This window comes from Bombina bombina, chromosome 6 (genome assembly GCF_027579735.1).
Source record: "Bombina bombina isolate aBomBom1 chromosome 6, aBomBom1.pri, whole genome shotgun sequence".
NCBI lineage: Eukaryota > Metazoa > Chordata > Amphibia > Anura > Bombinatoridae > Bombina > Bombina bombina.
In genome coordinates, this window is record NC_069504.1 from 428028361 (window position 1) to 428049456 (window position 21096).

Genomic DNA, 21096 nt, shown 5'->3' on the forward strand with positions numbered 1-21096 from the left:
AAATGTGTGCTAAAAGCAACCACTAGATGGAGCTGGTTTGCAAGGAATCACAAATAAATGAATGCATTACAGCAACTTCTAAAGGAATTTTTTATGTAGGAAAAAATCGCGACTCCATGTGTTTTTAAAATTGCGGCGATTAATTGCGGTTTTAAATCGCATATGCGATTAATCGCGCAGCCCTAGTAGAGGTTCAGGCCTGGTGCCCTCAGTATGGGCCGCCTATTGTATCCTCCCGTCTTGGCATTCAGTGTCCTCTATAAGTTGGGTATTGTTTTCCCAAAAGGAATGAATGCAGCTGTGGGACTCTTTCCATTTAAGAAGAAAAACATAAATTATGCTTACCTGATCATTTCCTTTTCTTCTGATGGAGAGTCCACAGCTCCCCACCCGTCATTTTATGTGGTGCGTCCTTATTGTTCTTCTGGCACCTTTCACCCTGATGTTTCTTCTACTGTTCCTTGTTCCTCAGCAGAATGACTGACTGGGGGGATAAGGGGAGTGGGAGGAGTATTTAAGGCCTTTGGCTGGGTTGTCTTTACCTCCTCCTGATGGCCCGGGGTGCTTATTTCCCAAAAGTAATGAATGCAGCTGTGGACTCTTTCCATTAGAAGAAACGGAAATTATAAGGTTAGCATAATTTGTTTTCTTTCATGTAATTAGCAAGAGTCCATGAGCTAGTGACGTATGGGATATACATTCCTACCAGGAGGGGCAAAGTTTTCCAAACCTTAAAATGCCTATAAATACACCCCTCACCACACCCACAATTCAGTTTTACAAACTTTGCCTCCCATGGAGGTGGTGAAGTAAGTTTGTGCTAGATTCTACGTTGATATGCGCTTCGCAGCAGGCTGAAGCCCGGTTTTCCTCTCAGAGTGCAGTGAATGTCAGAGGGGATGTGAAGAGAGTATTGCCTATTTGAATACAATGTCTTCCTCTAGGGGATCTATTTCATAGGTTCTCTGTTATTGGTCATAGAGATTTATTCTCCTACCTCCCTTTTCAGATCGACGATATACTCTTATATACCATTACCTCGACTGATTCTTGTTTCAGTACTGGTTTGGCTATCTACTATATGTAGATGAGTGTCCTGGGGTCAAGTAAGTCTTATTTTTTGTGACACTCTAAGCTATGGTTGGGCACTTTATATGTAAAGTTCTAAATATATGTCTTTAAACTTATATTTGCCATGATTCAGGATAATTAGTATTCCTTCATTCAGACTGTCAGTTTCATTATTTGGGATAATGCATATGAAATAAATATTTTTCTTACCTTGAAAATTTTCAATTGACTATTTTTCACCTGCGGGCTGTTAGGCCTCGCGGGGGCAGAAAATGCTTCATTTTATTGCGTCATTCTTGGCGCAAACTTTTTTGGTGCCAAAATTTTGTCATTTCCGGCGTCGTAGTTGACGCTAGGAAGTTGTTTGTAGTTACGTCATTTTTTTTGACGCATGTGTATTCAGACGTTTTTTTTGCGCCCAAAAAATTTGGGCGACAGTTTCGACATCAGACGGATGTGGCGTCATACTTGGCGCCAAAAATATGGGGCGTTGTACTTAGCCGTCAATAATGTGGGCATCATACTTGGCCGCCAAAAATGTGGGGCGTCATACTTGGTTCCACTTTTTTCTCAATTATTTAAAGGCCACTGTAAGTAAATATTTTCTATGCCTGTTAACTTACTAACTACCCCAAATACCGCTTTTTATCAATAGCATTTCATTAACATATCTCTACAGTATATCAGAAATCTTGTCTGCAAATTTAATTGTTTTCAAACCCACTCCGTGGGTATCCTTTGCCTCTGTACCAATCCGTTTACAATACCTAGGTTTCAAAATGTGCGCCTTTAAGCACAAGTTATTGGTTTAAGTATTTTGAACACACAGTGCTGAAAATAGTGGGCAGGATAACGTGATGTCATCGGCGAATAAAAGATATAAACTTTTAGAACGTTTATGAAAACTTTGTTTTTGGAGAAATATAGATCAGTAGGTTTTAATTAATGTTTAAATTAACTTTAATATGTTAGTTGTTTAGCTTTAAAAATTATAACAGAAAAGTAATCCTTTAAGTCTCACTTTTTTGTTGCTTCTGGTTGCTAGAGGCTTGTTTATTTTGCATTTTTTCCCATTCCTGAAACTGTCATTTAAGGAATTTGATAATTTTGCTTTATATGTTTGTTTTTTTCAATTGCATATTGCAAGATATTCAAAACACTGTTCCTGTATCAAGAAATGCTGAGGGATTCCTGTTGACTGATATCAGTCCTACCAAAGCTAAGTTCATTTATTTTAATGTTATGAATGTTTATCTTTAGCTATGGTTTGTAATAAGTTATCATGATAAACTTTAACATGCAGAATCATTAGTATTTATGCTTTATATATTGCTATTCTTTTTATATGTTATGTACTAGATCTACTTAGATATTTATAAGAATATTTTTCTGATTCTATTTTAATGGCTTTGTCTGACGTCCCGCCTTCTAATAAAATTTTTAGGTCTTTTCAAACTTCTTTTTTTAGTTAATGAAGTTTCAAATGCCCAAAACATAATGAATTATCCTTCTCTGATGGTGCTTTTTTTCTCATTCAGAATTTTTCTTCATCAGATATTGACACTAACAAATCTACTTTTTTATTCTTAGTACATTTGTTCCTTTGTTCAAAAGGTGTAGATTATTTGGATATTGAAATATCTAGTTCTTTTGATTTTAAAGACTAGCTAACATTTAAATTGCTTATTATCTTCTGTGCCGTTTCTTCAGAGGTTTTTTCCAGTTCCTGATACTAGGGAATGGAATAGGCTGAGAATTTTCTTTTAGTCCTTCTTTAAGGTTTTTAAATTGTATTCTTTGCCGGCAGTTAGTTTTCAGTTTTGAGGAAAGATTCCCCAAGTTAATGGGGCTATCTCTACTCCTGCTAAATATACTATTATTTCTTATAGCAAATCGTATTTATTTTTTTTCCTTCAGATGGTCGTATCTTATTTAAGGAAAATTATTTTCAGGTACTTTTCTTAGACCTGTAATTTATTTGGCTGATGTTGCAATTGCTGCATCTTTCTGGTGGATACTTTTAAGATCAAGTATCGGATTATGATTTGTTTAGCATTGTTAAAAGGACCAAAATCTACTTTTTTGAAGTTCAGACTAAGTGCTATTGCATTGTCTTGTTATCTTGCATTTGTTATTATGCAAGTCCAGTGTGTTGTCTGATCCTTTAACTTGATTAACATGCTAATAATTTCATTTGTGTTTGTCATTTTTATAAACTATTTTCGCAAATGAGGTTTAATCTATGTCTTTAGCTATTTTAGCTAGAAGAACTTTGTGATTTCAATCTTGGAATGCTAATTTTGATTTCTAAAAGCCCATATTTCATTTTTTTCCAAGATAATCAATTATTTGGTTCATAATGGGATTCAATTTCTTTACCTTGTTACTCTGGGATTCAAGAATTGAGTTTCTAAGACTAAAAACTTTAAGCTTATATTAGTTTTCTGTTCTTACTAAGAACGGAATCCTGAATTCTTCCCCAAGTAACATGTTTATATTGGAAGTTTTGTTTCCTTCATTCAATTAAGCCTTTAAAAGTCAGCTCCCCAAATTTGCCATGAGGGTGCGGTTCTTATTCCAGCTTGGCTGGTAAAGGGGCAGGTTAAGACTTTTTTTTAAATTCTGCTTGGTTCTATTCGGTCCAAACTTCTTAGACTTTGGGTACAGATAGGTTTCAGAGTAAAACCGTCTGTGAGAGTCTTTTTCTCCAACATAGGTGTGTCCGGTCCACGGGCGTCATCCTTACTTGTGGGATATTCTCCTCCCCAACAGGAAATGGCAAAGAGCCCAGCAAAGCTGGTCACATGATCCCTCCTAGGCTCCGCCTACCCCAGTCATTCTCTTTGCCGTTGTACAGGGCAACATCTCCACGGAGATGGCTTAGAGTTTTTTAGTGTTTAACTGTAGTTTTTATTATTCAATCAAGAGTTTGTTATTTTCAAATAGTGCTGGTATGTACTATTTACTCAGAAACAGAAAAGAGATGAAGAATTCTGTTGTATGAGGAAATGATTTTAGCAACCGTTACTAAAATCCATGGCTGTTCCACACAGGACTGTTGAGAGCAATTAACTTCAGTTGGGGGAACAGTGTGCAGACCCTTTGCTGCTTGAGGTATGACACATTCTAACAAGACGATGTAATGCTGGAAGCTGTCATTTTCCCTATGGGATCCGGTAAGCCATGTTTATTACGATTGTAAAAAAGGGCTTCACAAGGGCTTATTTAGACTGTAGACTTTTTCTGGGCTAAATCGATTGATATATAACACATATTAAGCCTTGAGGAATCATTTATTCTGGGATTTTGATATAATAATATCGGCAGGCACTGTATTAGACACCTTTATTCTTTAGGGGGCTTTCCCAAAGCATAGGCAGAGTCTCATTTTCGCGCCGTGTTGCGCACTTGTTTTGAGAGGCATGGCATGCAGTCGCATGTGAGAGGGAGCTCTGATACTTATAAAAGGACTTCTGAAGGCGTCATTGGTATCGTATTCCCCTTTGGGTTTGGGTTGGGTCTCAGCAAAGCAGATACCAGGGACTGTAAAGGGGTTAAAGCTTAAAACGGCTCCGGTTCCGTTATTTTTAAGGGTTAAATGCTTCCAAAATTGGTGTGCAATATTTTCAAGGCTTTAAAGACACTGTGGTGAAAATTTGGTGAATTTTGAACAATTCTTCATGTTTTTTCGCAATTGCAGTAATAAAGTGTGTTCAGATTAAAATTTAAAGTGACAGTAACGGTTTATTTTAAAACGTTTTTTTGATACTTTCTTATCAAGTTTATGCCTGTTTAACATGTCTGAACTACCAGATAGACTGTGTTCTGAATGTGGGGAGCCAGAATTCCTATTCATTTAAATAAATGTGATTTATGTGATAATGACAATGATGCCCAAGATGATCCTCAAGTGATGGGAGTAAGCATGGTACTAGCATCATTCCCTCCTTCGTCGTACACGGAGTCTTGCCCACTCAGGAGGCCCCTAGTACATCTAGCGCGCCAATACTCCTTACTATGCAACAATTAACGGACTGTAATGGATAATTCTGTCAAAAACATTTTAGCCAAAATAACCCTTGTCAGCGTAAGCGTGGCTGCTCTGTGTTAGTTACGAAGAGCATTGACGAACGCTGATATTAATATCTCTGAAGGGCCCCTAACCCAATCTGAGGGGGCCAGGAGGTTTTGTACTGAGGGAGAAATTACTGATTTAGGGAACATTTCTCAGCAGGCTGAATCTGATGTGATTACATTTAAATTAAATTGGAACATCTCCGCATTTTGCTTAAGGAGGTATTATCCACTCTGGATGATTGTGAAATTTGGTCATCCCAGAGAAACTATGTAAAATGGACAAGTTCCTAGAGGTGCCGGGGCTCCCAGAAGCTTTTCCTATACCCAAGCGGGTGGCGGACATTGTTAATAAAGAATGGGAAAGGCCCCCGGTATTCCTTTCGTCCCTCCCCCCATATTTAAAAAATTGTTTCCTATGGTCGACCCCAGAAAGGACTTATGGCAGTCAGTCCCCAAGGTCGAGGGAGCGGTTTCTACTTTAACAAACGCACCACTATTCCCATAGAGGATAGTTGTGCTTTCAAAGATCCTATGGATAAAAAATTAGAAGGTTTGCTTAAAAAGATGTTTGTTCAGCAGGGTTACCTTCTACAACCCATTTCATGCATTGTCCCTGTCACTACAGCCGCATATTCTGGTTGATGAACTGATTAAGGTGCTCGATAGTGACTCTCCTCCTTATGAGGAGATTATGGACAGAATCAATGCTCTCAAATTGGCTAATTCTTTCACTCTAGACGCCTCTTTGCAATTGGCTAAGGTTAGCGGCTAAGAATTCTGGGTTTGCTATTGTGGCGCGCAGAGCGCTTTGGTTGAAATCGTGGTCGGCTGATGCGTCTTCAAGAACAAGCTACTAACATTCCTTTCAAGGGGAAAACGCTGTTTGGTCCTGACTTGAAAGAGATTATCTCTGATATCACTGGGGGTAAGGGCCACGCCCTTCCTCAGGATCGGCTTTCAAGGCAAAAAATAGACCTAATTTTCGTCCCTTTCGTAAAAACGGACCAGCCCCAAGGTGCTACGTCCTCTAAGCAAGAGGGTAATACTTCTCAGGCCAAGCCAGCTGGAGACCAATGCAAGGCTGGAACAAAGGGAAAGCAGGCCAAGAAACCTGCCACTGCTACCAAGACAGCATGAAATATTGGCCCCCGATCCGGGACCGGATCTGGTGGGGGGCAGACTCTCTCTCTTCGCTCAGGCTTGGGCAAGAGATGTTCTGGATCCTTGGGCGCTAGAAATAGTCCTCCCAGGTTATCTTCTGGAATCAAGGGACTTCCCCCAAGGGGGAGGTTCCACAGGTCTCAGTTGTCTTCAGACCACATAAAAAAGACAGGCATTCTTACATTGTGTAGAAGACCTGTTAAAAATGGGAGTGATTCATCCTGTTCCATTAAGAGAACAAGGGATGGGGTTCTACTCCAATCTGTTCATAGTTTCCCAAAAAAGAGGGAACGTTCAGACCAATCCTAGATCTCAAGATCTTAAACAAATTTCTCAAGGTCCCATCGTTCAAGATGGAAACCATTCGAACTATCCTTCCTTCCATCCAGGAAGGTCAATTCATGACCACGGTGGGATTTAAAGGATGCGTATCTACATATTCCTATCCACAAGGAACATCATCGGTTCCTAAGGTTGCATTCCTGGACAAACATTACCAGTTCGTGGCGCTTTCCTTTCGGATTAGCCACTGCTCCAAGGATTTTCACAAAGGTACTAGGGTCCCTTCTAGCGGTGCTAAGACCAAGGGGCATTGCAAGTAGTACCCTACCTGGACGACATTCTGATTCAAGCGTCGTCCCTCCCTCGAGCAAAGGCTCACACGGACATCGTCCTGGGCCTTTCTCAGTTCTCACGGCTGGAAAGTGAACGTGGAAAAAGAGTTCTCTATCCCCGTCAACAAGGGTTCCCTTCTTGGGAACAATTATAGACTCCTCAGAAATGAGGATTTTCTAACAGAGGCCAGAATAACAAAAGCTTCTGGACTCTTGTCGGATACTTCATTCCGTTCCTCTTCCTTCCGTAGCTCAGTGCATGGAAGTGATCGGGTTGATGGTAGCGGCAATGGACATAGTTCCTTTTGCGCGCATTCATCTAAGACCATTACAACTGTGCATGCTCAGTCAGTGGAATGGGGACTATACAGACTTGTCTCCAAAGATACAAGTAAATCAGAGGACCAGAGACTCACTCCGTTGGTGGCTGTCCCTGGACAACCTGTCACAAGGGATGACATTCCGCAGACCAGAGTGGGTCATTGTCAACGACCGACGCCAGTCTGACGGGCTGGGGCGCGGTTCTGGGGATCCCTGAAAGCTCAGGGTCTTTGGTCTCGGGAAGAATCTCTTCTACCGATAAATATTCTGGAACTGAGAGCGATATTCAATGCTCTCAAGGGCTTGGCCTCAGCTAGCGAGGACCAAGTTCATACGGTTTCAATCAGACAACATGACGACTGTTGCGTACATCAACCATCAGGGGGGAACAAGGAGTTCCCTAGCGATGGAGGAAGTGACCAAGATTATTCTATGGGCGGAGTCTCACTCCTGCCACCTGTCTGCTATCCACATCCCGGGAGTGGAAAATTGGGAAGCGATTTTCTGAGTCGTCAGACATTGCATCCGGGGGAGTGGGAAACTCCATCCGGAAATCTTTGCCCTAGTCACTCAGCTGTGGGGCATTCCAGACATGGATCTATTGGCCTCTCGTCAGAAACTTCAAAGTTCCCTGTTACGGGTCCAGATCCAGGGATCCCAAGGCGGCTCTAGTGGATGCACTAGTAGCACCTTGGACCTTCAAACTAGCTTATGTGTTCCCGCCGTTTCCTCTCATTCCCAGTGCTGGTAGCCAGGATCAATCAGGAGAGGGCGTCTGTGATCTTGATAGCTCCTGCGTGGCCACGCAGGACTTGGTATGCAGATCTGGTGAATATGTCATCGGCTCCACCTTGGAAGCTACCTTGAGACGAGACCTTCTGGTTCAGGTCCGTTCGAACATCCGAATCTGGTCTTCACTCCAGCTGACTGCCTGGAGAGTTTGAACGCTTGATTTTATCGAAGCGAGGTTTCTCAGATTCTGTTATCGATACTCTTGTTCAGGCCAGAAAGCCTGTAACTAGAAAGATTTTACCACAAATTTGGAAAAAATATATCTGTTGGTGTGAATCTAAAGGATTCCCTTGGGACAAGGGTTAAGTTCCTAGGATTCTATCCTTCCTTCAAGAAGGATTGGAAAAAGGATTATCGGCAAGTTCCTGAAGGGACAGATTTCTGCCTTGTCGGTGTTACTTCACAAAAAGCTGGGCAGCTGTGCCAGATGTTCAGCCTTTGTTCAGGCTTTGGTTAGATATTAACCTGTTTACAAACCTTTGACTCCTCCTTGGAGTCTCAATTTAGTTCTTTCAGTTCTTCAGGGTGTTCCGTTTGAACCCTTACATTCCGTTGATTATTAATTATTATCTTGGAAAGTTTTGTTTTTAGTTGCCAATTTCTTCTGCTAGAAGAGTTATTCAGAATTATCTGCTCTGCAGTGTTCCTCCTCCTTATTTGGTGTTCCATGCAGATAAGGTGGTTTTTACGTTCTATACCTGTTTTCTCTTCCGAAAAGTTGTTTCTAACAAAAACATTAACCAGGGAGATTAACGTGTCCTTCTTCTGTGTCCGAAACCAGTTTCAAAGTAAGGAACGTGTGTGTGTGCACAATTGGGATGTTGTTCGCGTGCTCATAAAATTCTATTTAGATTGGCACAAAGTGATTTTAGACAAACATCTTCCTTGTTTGTTGTTTTATTTCAGGTAAAAGGAGAGGGTCAAAAAGCAACTTCTACCTCTCTCTCTTTTTGGATTAAAAGCATCATCAGATGGCTTACGAGACTGCGGACGGCAGCCTCCCGAAAGAATCACAGCTCATTCCACTAGGGCTGTGGCTTCCACATGGGCCTTCAAGAAACGAGGGCTTCTGTTGATCAGATATGTAGGGCAGCGACGTTGGTCTTCACTGCACACTTTACCAAATTTTACAAGTTTGATACTTTTGCTTCTTCCTGAGGCTATTTTTGGGAGAAAGGTTTTGCAAGCCGTGGTGCCTTCCATTTAGGTGACCTGATTTGCTCCCTCCCTTCATCCGTGTCCTAAAGCTTTGGTATTGGTTCCCACAAGTATGGATGACGCCGTGGACCGGACACCCCTATGTTGGAGAAAACAGAATTTATGTTTACCTGATAAATTTCTTTCTCCAACGGTGTGTCCGGTCCACGGCCGCCCTGGGTTTTTTAATCAGGTCTGATACTTTTATTTTCTTTAAACTACAGTCACCACGGTACCATATGGTTTCTCCCTATGCTAATATTCCTCCTTAACGTCGGTCGAATGACTGGGGTAGGCGGAGCCTAGGAGGGATAATGTGACCAGCTTTGCAGGGCTCTTTGCCATTTCCTGTTTGGGGAAGAGAATATCCCACAAGTAAGATGACGCCGTGGACCGGACACACCGTTGAGAAAGAAATTTATCAGGTAAACATAAATTCTGTTTTTTCTCTATCATATTCCAGCTATTCCAGTAAGACTAACACTTTCCTGAAGTGTGTTTCAGACCTATATGTTTTGGGTACTGGGGAAGTGCGGTTGGTCACCCGTTGGGGCTTAAGCGCTGCTCAGACCTGGAATTTTCTGGGGTATTTATTCTAGTTTCATTTTAGGAACTGGGTTTTGGGGTTTTATTCAAGACTATTCATTGTTCCAAAGATTGAAAATCTTTTGAACAGTCATATAAGTGTACCATCTTTTAGAATGGTGTTTATATGGTCTATTCTCCCTTTTTGGTCAGTGATGGCATTATTTGTTTACAATAGATACAATAGATGCATATCTTCATTTTATGTTTTCATTCAGATTATTTTTATTTTCTGAGATTCTTTTTTTTGACAAGCATTACCAATTTGTTGCTTTTCCTTCTGGTCTAGCGACAGCTCTAAGAATCTTTTCAAGGTTCTCAGTGTTCCTTATTTGGACGGTATCGTGGTACTGGCTCAGTCTTTTTTCGTTCTGCGGAATCTCATACGATTCAACTTTGTTGTTTCTTCAAGGCATGATTAGAGGATCTTTTTATCAAAAGCTCCTTGATTTCTCACACAAGGGTCACCTTTTTTAGGTTTCCAGATAGATTGTTCAATGTTTTTGTCTCTAACAGACAAGTGACAAGTTTATTGGGTTCCGTTTGTCGGAACCTTCAGTCTCTATTATTTCCTTCAAGTTGCTATTTATGCATGGAAGTTTTAGGTTTCATGGCTGCAGCATTGGATTAGATTCCCTTTGCTCATTTCATAGGAAACCTTTCCAGTTTTTTATGCTGAATAATGGTGCAGGGATTCTAGGATATCACTTTTTATATCTTTCTATCCTAATGTTTAACTATCTTTGATTCGGTGGTTAAGATCACCATCATTTAGTTCTACAGGTCTCTTCGGTTCTTTCAACCTGGACCATGATCTCTACAGATGTGAGTCTTTTAGGTTGGGAGGCTGTTTGAGGATCTCTGTCAGCAAAAGGGGTTTGGAAATCTCAGGAGGCGAGATTACCATTTGATATTTTGGAACTTCGTGCATTCTCAGAGTTCTTCAGTTTGGTTTCTTTTTGAAGAAGAGACGTTTTTTTCAGACAGACAATGTCACAACTGTGGCATATGTCAATCATCAGGGTGGGACTATCAGTCTTTATTCTGTGACAGAAGTATCTCGGATATTTGCTTGGGCTAAATCCAGCTCCTATCTAATTTCTGTGGTCTTTTTTCCCAGGTATAGACAATTGGGAAGCGGATTATCTCTGTTAATCAAGCTTTACATCCGGGAGAATGGTCTCTTTACCCAGATATATTTTTCAATTTTTCAGATGTGAGGGCTTCCAGAAATAGATCTGATGGCATCTCATCTAAACAAGGAACTTCCCAGGGGCCTATTCAGGTCCTGGGATCCTCAGGCGGAAGTAGTGTATGCAGTAACACTTCCTTGGAATTATCAATCTGCCTATATTTTTTCATCTCTGGTTCTTCTTTTTAGAGTGATTTTCTAAATCATCAGAGACCAATCTTTGGTGTGGCTGGTGGCTCCAGCATGGCCACACAGGTTTTGGTATATGGTTCTTGTTCGGATGTTCAGTTGCCAATCTTGGTTACTTCCATTAAGGCCAGACCTTATATCTTAACATTCGTTTTTTTCATCAGGAATTCAAATTATTAATTTGATGGTATGAAAATGTAACGCTTGGTACTTAGTCATAGAAGTTTTTCTGACTCAGTGATTAATACTATGTTGCAGGCTCGTAAATCTGTGTCTAGTAGGATTTATTATCGAGTTTGGAAGATTTACATCTCATGATGCTCTTCTTATGAATTCTCTTGGCATTCTTTTAGAATTCCTAGGATTTTATAGTTTTTTCATAAGGTTTTGTCTGCATGTTCCTTGAAAGGAAAAATCTCTTCTTTTTCTGTGCTGTTTCACAGTAAGAATTGCTAAATCTTTCTGATATTCATTGTTTTGTTCAGGCTTTGGTTCGTATCAAGCCTGTCATTTAAGCCAATTTCTCCTCCTTGGAGTCTTATTTGGTTCTGAAGGCTTTACAGGCTCGGACATTAATTACTTAGTATTGTTCTTTTTTGTCATCTCTTCAGCTAGAACAGTTTTTTTAATTTTCTGTTCTTTCTTGTGAATCTCCTTTTTCTGATTTTTCATCAGGATAAGGTGGTTTTTGCTGTCCTCATTTCAATTTTTACCTAAAGTTGTGAATTCTAACAACATTAGTAGAGGAATTATTGCCCCTTCCTTGTGTCCTAATCCTAAGAATTCTTTGGTAAGATTCTTACATTCTTTGGATGTGGTAAGAGTTTTGAAATATTATGTTGCAGCTACTCAGATTTCAGACCGACTTCTAGTCTATTTGTTATCTTTTCTGGTTTTAGGAAAGGTCAGAAGGCTTTTGCCTTTTCTTTGGCATCTTGGTTAAAGCTTTTGATTCATCATGCTTATTTGGAGGATTACGGCTCATTCTACTAGGTCAGTTTCTACTTCCTGGACTTTTAAGAATGAAGCTTCTGTTGATCAGATTTGCAAAGCAATGACTTGGTCTTCTTTGCATACTTTTACTAAATTCTACCATTTTGACGTTTTCTCTTCTTCAGAAGCAGTTTTTGGTAGAATAGTACTTCAGGCAGCTGTTTCAGTTTGATTCTTCTGCTTATATTTCAGTTTTTTTCATTATAAAAATTGAAACTTTTGATTTGGGTAGTGGATTAATTTTCTCAGCGGAATTGTCTGTCTTTATTTTATCCCTCCCTCTCTAGTGACTCTTGCGTGGAAGTTCCACATCTTGGGTATCTGCTATCCCATACGTCACTAGCTCATGGACTCTTGCTAATTACATGAAAGAAAACATAATTTATGTAAGAACTTACCTGATAAATTCATTTCTTTCATATTAGCAAGAGTCCATGAGGCCCACCCTTTTTGTGGTGGTTATGATTTTTTTGTATAAAGCACAATTATTCCAATTCCTTATTTTTGATGCTTTCGCTCCTTTCTCATCACCTCACTTCTTGGCTATTCGTTAAACTGAATTGTGGGTGTGGTGAGGGGTGTATTTATAGGCATTTTAAGGTTTGGGAAAGTTTGCCCCTCCTGGAAGGAATGTATATCCCATACGTCACTAGCTCATGGACTCTTGCTAATATGAAAGAAATGAATTTATCAGGTAAGTTTTTACATAAATTATGTTTTTACCTCTGTAATTACCTTGTATCTATGCCTCTGCTAACTGCCCCCTTATTTCTGTTCTTTTGACTGACTTGCATTTTAGCCAATCAGTGCTGACTTCTAGGTAACTTCACGGGTGTGAGCTCAATCTTATCTATATAACACATGAACTAATGCCCTCTAGTGGTGAAAAACTGTCAAAATGCATTCGGATTAGAGGTGGCCTTCAAGGTCTATGAAAATACCATATGAGCCTACCTAGGTTTAGCTTTCAACTAAGTATACCAAGAGAACAAAGCAAAATTAGTGATAAAAGTAATTATTTTTTCTGCTATAACATACAGTATAGTCTCACTTTTTTCTCTCTTTAAAAACTGAATTCCGCTTAAAATCTTTAGTTATAAGTCTCTCTGATTATTTTAAACGCACAAATACTTCCAGTAAGCATTTACACTGCAGTATGATGTACTGTCACATGTATAAAGTTAAACCGCATTTTTGAATGCTTGTTAGCAATTTGATTTCATATCTATTCCCTTTCTAAAAAACAAGGAACAACTTGTGTAGTAGTACTCAATCTCTGAGAGTGAAGACATAGATTTATCTTTAAGTTAAAATGTAATTTTTTTTGTTTTTTTGCAGTAATTCAGAACCTTCACAACATAATAGTGAGGGAGCTGAAAACTCCAGGGATGACTCAAGCAGCCGTAGTGGATCAGAAAGCAGCTCTGGGTCAGATTCTGAGAGTGAAAGCAGCTCTAGTGACAGTGAGGCAAATGAACCGTCACGTTGTGCCTCACCAGAGGTAAGATTGGTTGTTTTGTTCTTCTCAACTGCTGTATAAATCGTCCAGTGGTCATGTGAAATATTGATAGTTTCCGTGTGAATCAAATATTTACACGTTACACAGGTTTACATTTACACAGGAAGCAGTGTGTAACTGCGCTGGACATGAACCTATAATGCTCTGCTTGCTCATGCAAATAAAATTGTTTTTTTTTTAACTCTTCCATTTTTTCCATTGTAGCTTTTTCCCCCTCTTTCTAAGCTGCGGATACTATTTGAAACTTGTTTAGCGCTGCCCACCAGTAAGGGTCTATTATCACAGTCAAGTTTGTCAGGATTGTTTAAAAACTTTTACACCAAATATTCGTAATGACCATTCTTCTTCTTTACTATATGCATGTTTCTCTCAACAATGTAATAATAAAAAAATATATATATATATATATATTTCTTCTGTTAAGTGTGATCAGTCCACGGGTCATCATTACTTCTGGGATATTAACTCCTCCCCAACAGGAAGTGCAAGAGGATTCACCCAGCAGAGCTGCATATAGCTCCTCCCCTCTACGTCACTCCCAGTCATTCTCTTGCACCCAACGACTAGATAGGAGGTGTGAGAGGGCTATGGTGATTATACTTAGTTTTATATCTTCAATCAAAAGTTTGTTATTTTAAAATAGCACCGGAGTGTGTTATTACCTCTCTGGCAGAGTTTGAAGAAGAATCTACCAGAGTTTTTGCTATGATTTTAGCCGGAGTAGTTAAGATCATATTGCTGTTTCTCGGCCATCTGAGGAGAGGTAATCTTCAGATCAGGGGACAGCGGGCAGATGAATCTGCATAGAGGTATGTAGCAGCTTTTATTTTCTGACAATGGAATTGATGAGAAAATCCTGCCATACCGATATAATGTCATGTATGTATACTTTACACTTCAGAGAATTACACTGTAAGAAGTACATAAAGCTGTTTAATAACTAGAAATTATGTTTAACGTTTTTGCTGGAATGTAAAATCGTTTTCATTTGCTGAGGTACTGAGTGAATAAATGTTTGGGCACCATTTTTCCACTTGGCAGTTGCTTAAATCTGTTTTTTTCTGTCAGTTTCTGTTCTCCCTCACTGCTGTGTGTGAGGGGGAGGGCGGTTTTGGCGCCTTTTCTATGCATCAGTTTTTTCAGTCAGCAGCTCATTGTATTTCCTGCATGATCCGGTTCATCTCTACAGAACTCAGGGGTCTTCAAACTTATTTTGAGGGAGGTAATTTCTCTCAGCAGAGCTGTGAGAATTATAGTTGACTGTGATAAAAAAATGTTTATTCTGTAATTGTTTCCTGCTTTCAGAATTTGTTATCTTTGCTATTGGGATAAACCTTTGCTAAAGTTGTGTTGTTTACAAGGATTGAGGCTATAACTGTTTCAATTTATTAATTTTCAACTGTCATAGATTTTCTGTGCTTCTTAAAGGCACAGTACGTTTTTAATTGAATTGTATTCCAAGTTGCAAGTTTATTTGCTAGTGTGTTAAACATGTCTGATTCAGAGGATGATACCTGTGTCATTTGTTGCAATGCCAAAGTGGAGCCCAATAGAAATTTATGTACTAACTGTATTGATGCTACTTTAAATAAAAGTCAATCTGTACAAATTGAACAAATTTCACCAAACAACGAGGGGAGAGTTATGCCGACTAACTCGCCTCACGTGCCAGTACCTGCATCTCCCGCTCGGGAGGTGCGTGATATTGTAGCGCCGAGTACATCTGGCCGGCCATTACAAATCACATTACAGGATATGGCTTCTGTTATGACTGAAGTTTTGGCTAAATTACCAGAACTAAGGGGTAAGCGTGATCACTCTGGGGTGAGAACAGAGTGCGCTGATAATATTAGGACCATGTCAGATACTGCGTCACAGGTTGCAGAACATGAGGACGGAGAACTTCATTCTGTGGGTGACGGTTCTGATCCAAACAGACTGGATTCAGATATTTCAAATTTTAAATTTAAACTGGAAAACCTCCGTGTATTACTAGGGGAGGTGTTAGCGGCTCTGAATGATTGTAACACAGTTGCAATACCAGAGAAAATGTGTAGGTTGGATAAATATTTTGCGGTACCGACGAGTACTGAGGTTTTTCCTATACCTAAGAGAATTACTGAAATTGTTCTAAGGAGTGGGATAGACCCGGTGTGCCGTTCTCACCCCCTCCGATATTTAGAAAAATGTTTCCAATAGACGCCACACACGGGACTTATGGCAAACGGTCCCTAAGGTAGAGGGAGCAGTTTCTACTTTAGCTAAGCGTACCACTATCCCGGTGGAGGATAGCTGTGCCTTTTCAGATCCAATGGATAAAAAATTAGAGGGTTACCTTAAGAAAATGTTTGTTCAACAAGGTTTTATATTGCAACCCCTTGCAGCATTGCGCCGATCACGGCTGCAGCGGCGTTCTGGATTGAGTCTCTGGAAGAGAACATTAGTTCAGCTACTCTGGACGACATTACGGACAGGCTTAGAGTCCTTAAACTAGCTAATTCATTCATTTCGGAGGCCGTAGTACATCTAACTAAACTTACGGCGAAGAATTCAGGATTCGCCATTCAGGCACGCAGGGCGCTGTGGCTAAAATCCTGGTCAGCTGATGTTACTTCTAAGTCTAAATTGCTTAATATACCTTTCAAAGGGCAGACCTTATTCGGGCCCGGGTTGAAAGAGATTATCGCTGACATTACAGGAGGTAAAGGCCATGCCCTGCCTCAGGACAAAGCCAAAACTAAGACTAGACAGTCTAATTTTCGTTCCTTTCGTAATTTCAAAGCAGGAGCAGCATCAACTTCCTCTGCACCAAAACAGGAAGGAGCTGTTGCTCGCTACAGACAAGGCTGGAAACCTAACCAGTCCTGGAACAAGGGCAAGCAGACCAGGAAACCTACTGCTGCCCCTAAAACGTCATGAATTGAGGGCCCCCGATCTGGGATCGGATCTAGTGGGGGGCAGGCTTTCTCTCTTCGCCCAGGCTTGGGCAAGAGATGTCCAGGATCCCTGGGCGCTAGAAATAATATCTCAGGGATACCTTCTGGACTTCAAATCCTCTCCTCCAAGAGAGAGATTTCATCTGTCAAGGTTGTCAACAATCCAGACAAAGAAAGAGGCGTTTCTACGCTGCGTACAAGAGCTCTTGTTAATGGGAGTAATCCATCCAGTTCCACGATCGGACAGGGACAGGGGTTTTACTCAAATCTGTTTGTGGTTCCCAAAAAAGAGGGAACTTTCAGACCAATCCTGGACTTAAAGATCATAAACAAATTTCTAAGAGTTCCATCGTTCAAGATGGAAACTATTCGAACAATTTTGCCCATGATCCAAGAGGGTCAGTACATGACCACAGTGGATTTAAAGGATGCTTACCTTCACATACCGATTCACAGAAATCATTACCGGTATCTAAGGTTTGCCTTTCTAGACAGGCATTACCAATTTGTAGCTCTTCCATTCGGATTGGCTACGGCTCCAAGAATCTTCACAAAGGTTCTGGGCACTCTTCTGGCGGTACTAAGACCGCGAGGAATTTCAGTAGCTCCGTACCTAGACGACATACTGATACAAGCTTCAAGCTTTCAAACTGCCAAATCTCATACAGAGTTAGTACTGGCATTTCTAAGGTCACATGGATGGAAGGTGAACGAAAAGAAAAGTTCACTCGTTCCACTCACAAGAGTTCCCTTCCTGGGGACTCTTATAGATTCTGTAAAAATGAAGATTTACCTGACAGAGGACAGGTTAACAAGACTTCAAAGTGCTTGCCGCACCCTTCATTCCATTCAACACCCGTCAGTGGCTCAATGCATGGAGGTAATCGGCTTAATGGTAGCGGCAATGGACATAGTACCCTTTGCTCGCCTACACCTCAGACCACTGCAACTGTGCATGCTAAGTCAGTGGAATGGGGATTACTCAGACTTATCCCCTTCTCTGAATCTGGATCAAGAGACCAGAAATTCTCTTCTTTGGTGGCTTTCTCGGCCACATCTGTCCAGGGGATGCCATTCAGCAGACCAGACTGGACAATTGTAACAACAGACGCCAGCCTTCTAGGTTGGGGTGCCGTCTGGAATTCTCTGAAAGCTCAGGGACAATGGAGTCAGGAGGAGAGTCTCCTGCCAATAAACATTCTGGAATTGAGAGCAGTTCTCAATGCCCTCCTGGCTTGGCCCCAGTTGACAACGCGGGGTTTCATCAGGTTTCAGTCGGACAACATCACGACTGTAGCTTACATCAACCATCAGGGAGGGACACGAAGCTCCCTAGCTATGATGGAAGTATCAAAGATAATTCGCTGGGCAGAGTCTCACTCTTGCCACCTGTCAGCAATCCACATCCGGGAGTGGAGAACTGGGAGGCGGATTTCTTAAGTTGTCAGACTTTTCATCCGGGGGAGTGGGAACTTCATCCGGAGGTCTTTGCCCAAATACTTCGACGTTGGGCAAACCGGAGATAGATCTCATGGCGTCTCGACAGAACGCCAAGCTTCCTCGTTACGGGTCCAGATCCAGGGATCCAGAAGCAGTCCTGATAGATGCCCTGACAGCACCTTGGGTCTTCAGGATGGCTTACGTGTTTCCACCCTTCCCGATGCTTCCTCGATTGATTGCCAGAATCAAACAAGAGAGAGCATCAGTGATTCTAATAGCACCTGCGTGGCCACGCAGGACTTGGTATGCAGATCTGGTGGACATGTCATCCTGTCCACCTTGGTCTCTACCTCTGAAACAGGACCTTCTGATTCAGGGTCCCTTCAAACATCAAAGTCTAACTTCTCTGAAGCTGACTGCTTGGAAATTGAACGCTTGATTTTATCAAGACGTGGGTTTTCTGAGTCAGTTATTGATACCTTAATACAGGCTAGGAAACCTGTTACCAGAAAGATTTACCATAAGATATGGCGTAAATACCTATATTGGTGTGAATCCAAAGGTTACTCTTGGAGTAAGGTTAGGATTCCTAGGATATTGTCTTTTCTACAAGAAGGTTTAGAAAAGGGTTTATCCGCTAGTTCATTAAAGGGACAGATCTCAGCTCTGTCCATTCTGTTACACAAACGTCTGTCAGAAATTCCTGACGTCCAGGCTTTTTGTCAGGCTTTGGCCAGGATTAAGCCTGTGTTTAAAACGGTTGCTCCACCATGGAGTTTAAACCTTGTTCTTAATGTTTTACAGGGCGTTCCGTTTGAACCCCTTCATTCCATTGATATAAAGTTGTTATCTTGGAAAGTTCTATTTTTAATGGCTATTTCCTCGGCTCGAAGAGTCTCTGAGTTATCAGCCTTACATTGTGATTCTCCTTATTTGATTTTTCATTCGGATAAGGTAGTTCTGCGTACTAAACCTGGGTTCTTACCTAAGGTAGTTACTAACAGGAATATCAATCAAGAGATTGTTGTTCCTTCTTTATGCCCAAATCCTTCTTCGAAGAAGGAACGTCTACTGCACAACCTGGATGTAGTCCGTGCTCTAAAATTTTACTTACAGGCAACTAAGGAATTTCGACAAACGTCTTCTCTGTTTGTCGTTTACTCTGGGCAGAGGAGAGGTCAAAAAGCTTCTGCTACCTCTCTTTCTTTTGGCTTCGTAGCATAATTCGTTTAGCTTATGAGACTGCTGGACAGCAGCCTCCTGAAAGGATTACAGCTCATTCCACTAGAGCTGTGGCTTCTACTTGGGCCTTTAAGAATGAGGCCTCTGTTGAACAGATTTGCAAGGCTGCAACTTGGTCTTCGCTTCATACTTTTTCCAAATTTTACAAATTTGACACTTTTGCTTCATCGGAGGCTATTTTGGGAGAAAGGTTCTTCAGGCAGTGGTTCCTTCTGTATAAAGAGCCTGCCTATCCCTCCCGTCATCCGTGTACTTTTGCTTTGGTATAGGTATCCCAGAAGTAATGATGACCCGTGGACTGATCACACTTAACAGAAGAAAACATAATTTATGCTTACCTGATAAATTCCTTTCTTCTGTAGTGTGATCAGTCCACGGCCCGCCCTGTTTTAAGGCAGGTAATATTTTTTAATTTATACTCCAGTCACCACTTCACCCTTGGCTTTTCCTTTCTCGTTGGTCCTTGGTCGAATGACTGGGAGTGACGTAGAGGGGAGGAGCTATATGCAGCTCTGCTGGGTGAATCCTCTTGCACTTCCTGTTGGGGAGGAGTTAATATCCCAGAAGTAATGATGACCCGTGGACTGATCACACTACAGAAGAAAGGAATTTATCAGGTAAGCATAAATTATGTTTTTTAAAATAAAAAATCTTTTTTCTTACATAAATATAGCCGGAGCCACCATCAAACAAGTGGCAGTTGGATAACTGGTTGAACAAAGTAAATCCACATAAAGTATCTCCTGCTTCTTCAGTAGAGAGTAATATTCCCTCATCACAAGGATATAAAAAGGAGAGTCAAGAACAGGAAACAGGAGCTGGATATATTGAGCCAAGTGGGCCCAAGGAATCAAATCCTCCAACTCCAGTCAGAGAGTCTAAAGTGGCACAAAAAGGCTCTGATGGCAGCCGTGGGAGACAGAAGTCTCCAGCACAAAGTGAGAGCACAGCACAGAGGAGAACAATAGGAAAAAAGCAGCCTAAAAAACCTGAAAAGACAGCTGTTGAGGCACCAAGAGGAGGGCTCAAAATAGAAAGTGTTACTACAGTAGGAATGACAAGCAGCCTACCACCTAATAGACACAAGGCCGCCACAAAAGGCTCTCGAAAGCCCAACATAAAGAAGGAACCCAAGTCTTCACCTCGCCCTGCAACAGAGAGGAAAAAGTGCAAGCCTTCAAGTAAACCATCACAGAAATCCAGAGAATTTGTTGAAACAGATACCTCATCCTCTGATTCTGAAAATGAGAGCCTTCCACCTTCATCCCAAACGCCCAAATATTCAGATAGCATTAGGACTCCACCAATGAAACCCTCTGAGGAGGATGATAGCTTTTTTCGGCAACGTTTGTTCTCTCCTATGGAAGAGAAGGAACTTCTGTCACCACTTAGTGAACCTGAGGACAGATACCCCCTTATTGTAAAAATTGATTTAAGTCTGTTATCCCGTATACCAGGGAGGCCTTATAAAGAAGTTGAACAACCGAAGGTTGAAAAGAGTGCGCCAGAGAAGCACCCAAAAGAAGCCCAGAAGCAAGCTGAGAAGCCTTCCAGCAAAGGAAAGCGGAAACACAAGGTACACCATTGATAAAACATTTCTTAAAGTAACAGTAAAAACAAATTATTACAAGATATTTTTGTTGTGTTGTATAGACAAATCGGCCAAGTCCTAAACATTGTTTTCTTTTTAATGACATGATGAGTCCACGGATCATCTAATTACTATTGGGAATATCACTCCTGCCCAGCAGGAGGCGGCAAAGAGCA

At 41.0% G+C, this 21096-nt stretch overlaps 1 protein-coding gene across 2 annotated transcripts in view; it reads left to right on the forward strand.

Moving 5' to 3' along the window:
- The window catches only part of AFF4 (ALF transcription elongation factor 4), a 433430-nt gene that overhangs the window by 246783 nt on the left and 165551 nt on the right, over positions 1 to 21096 (forward strand). For both annotated transcript variants that reach the window (XM_053717172.1, XM_053717174.1), the window contains 2 exons: positions 13531 to 13693; positions 20003 to 20905. In XM_053717172.1, coding sequence (XP_053573147.1) covers positions 13531 to 13693; positions 20003 to 20905 — 1066 coding nt within the window. The remainder of the gene's footprint in view (positions 1 to 13530; positions 13694 to 20002; positions 20906 to 21096) is intronic.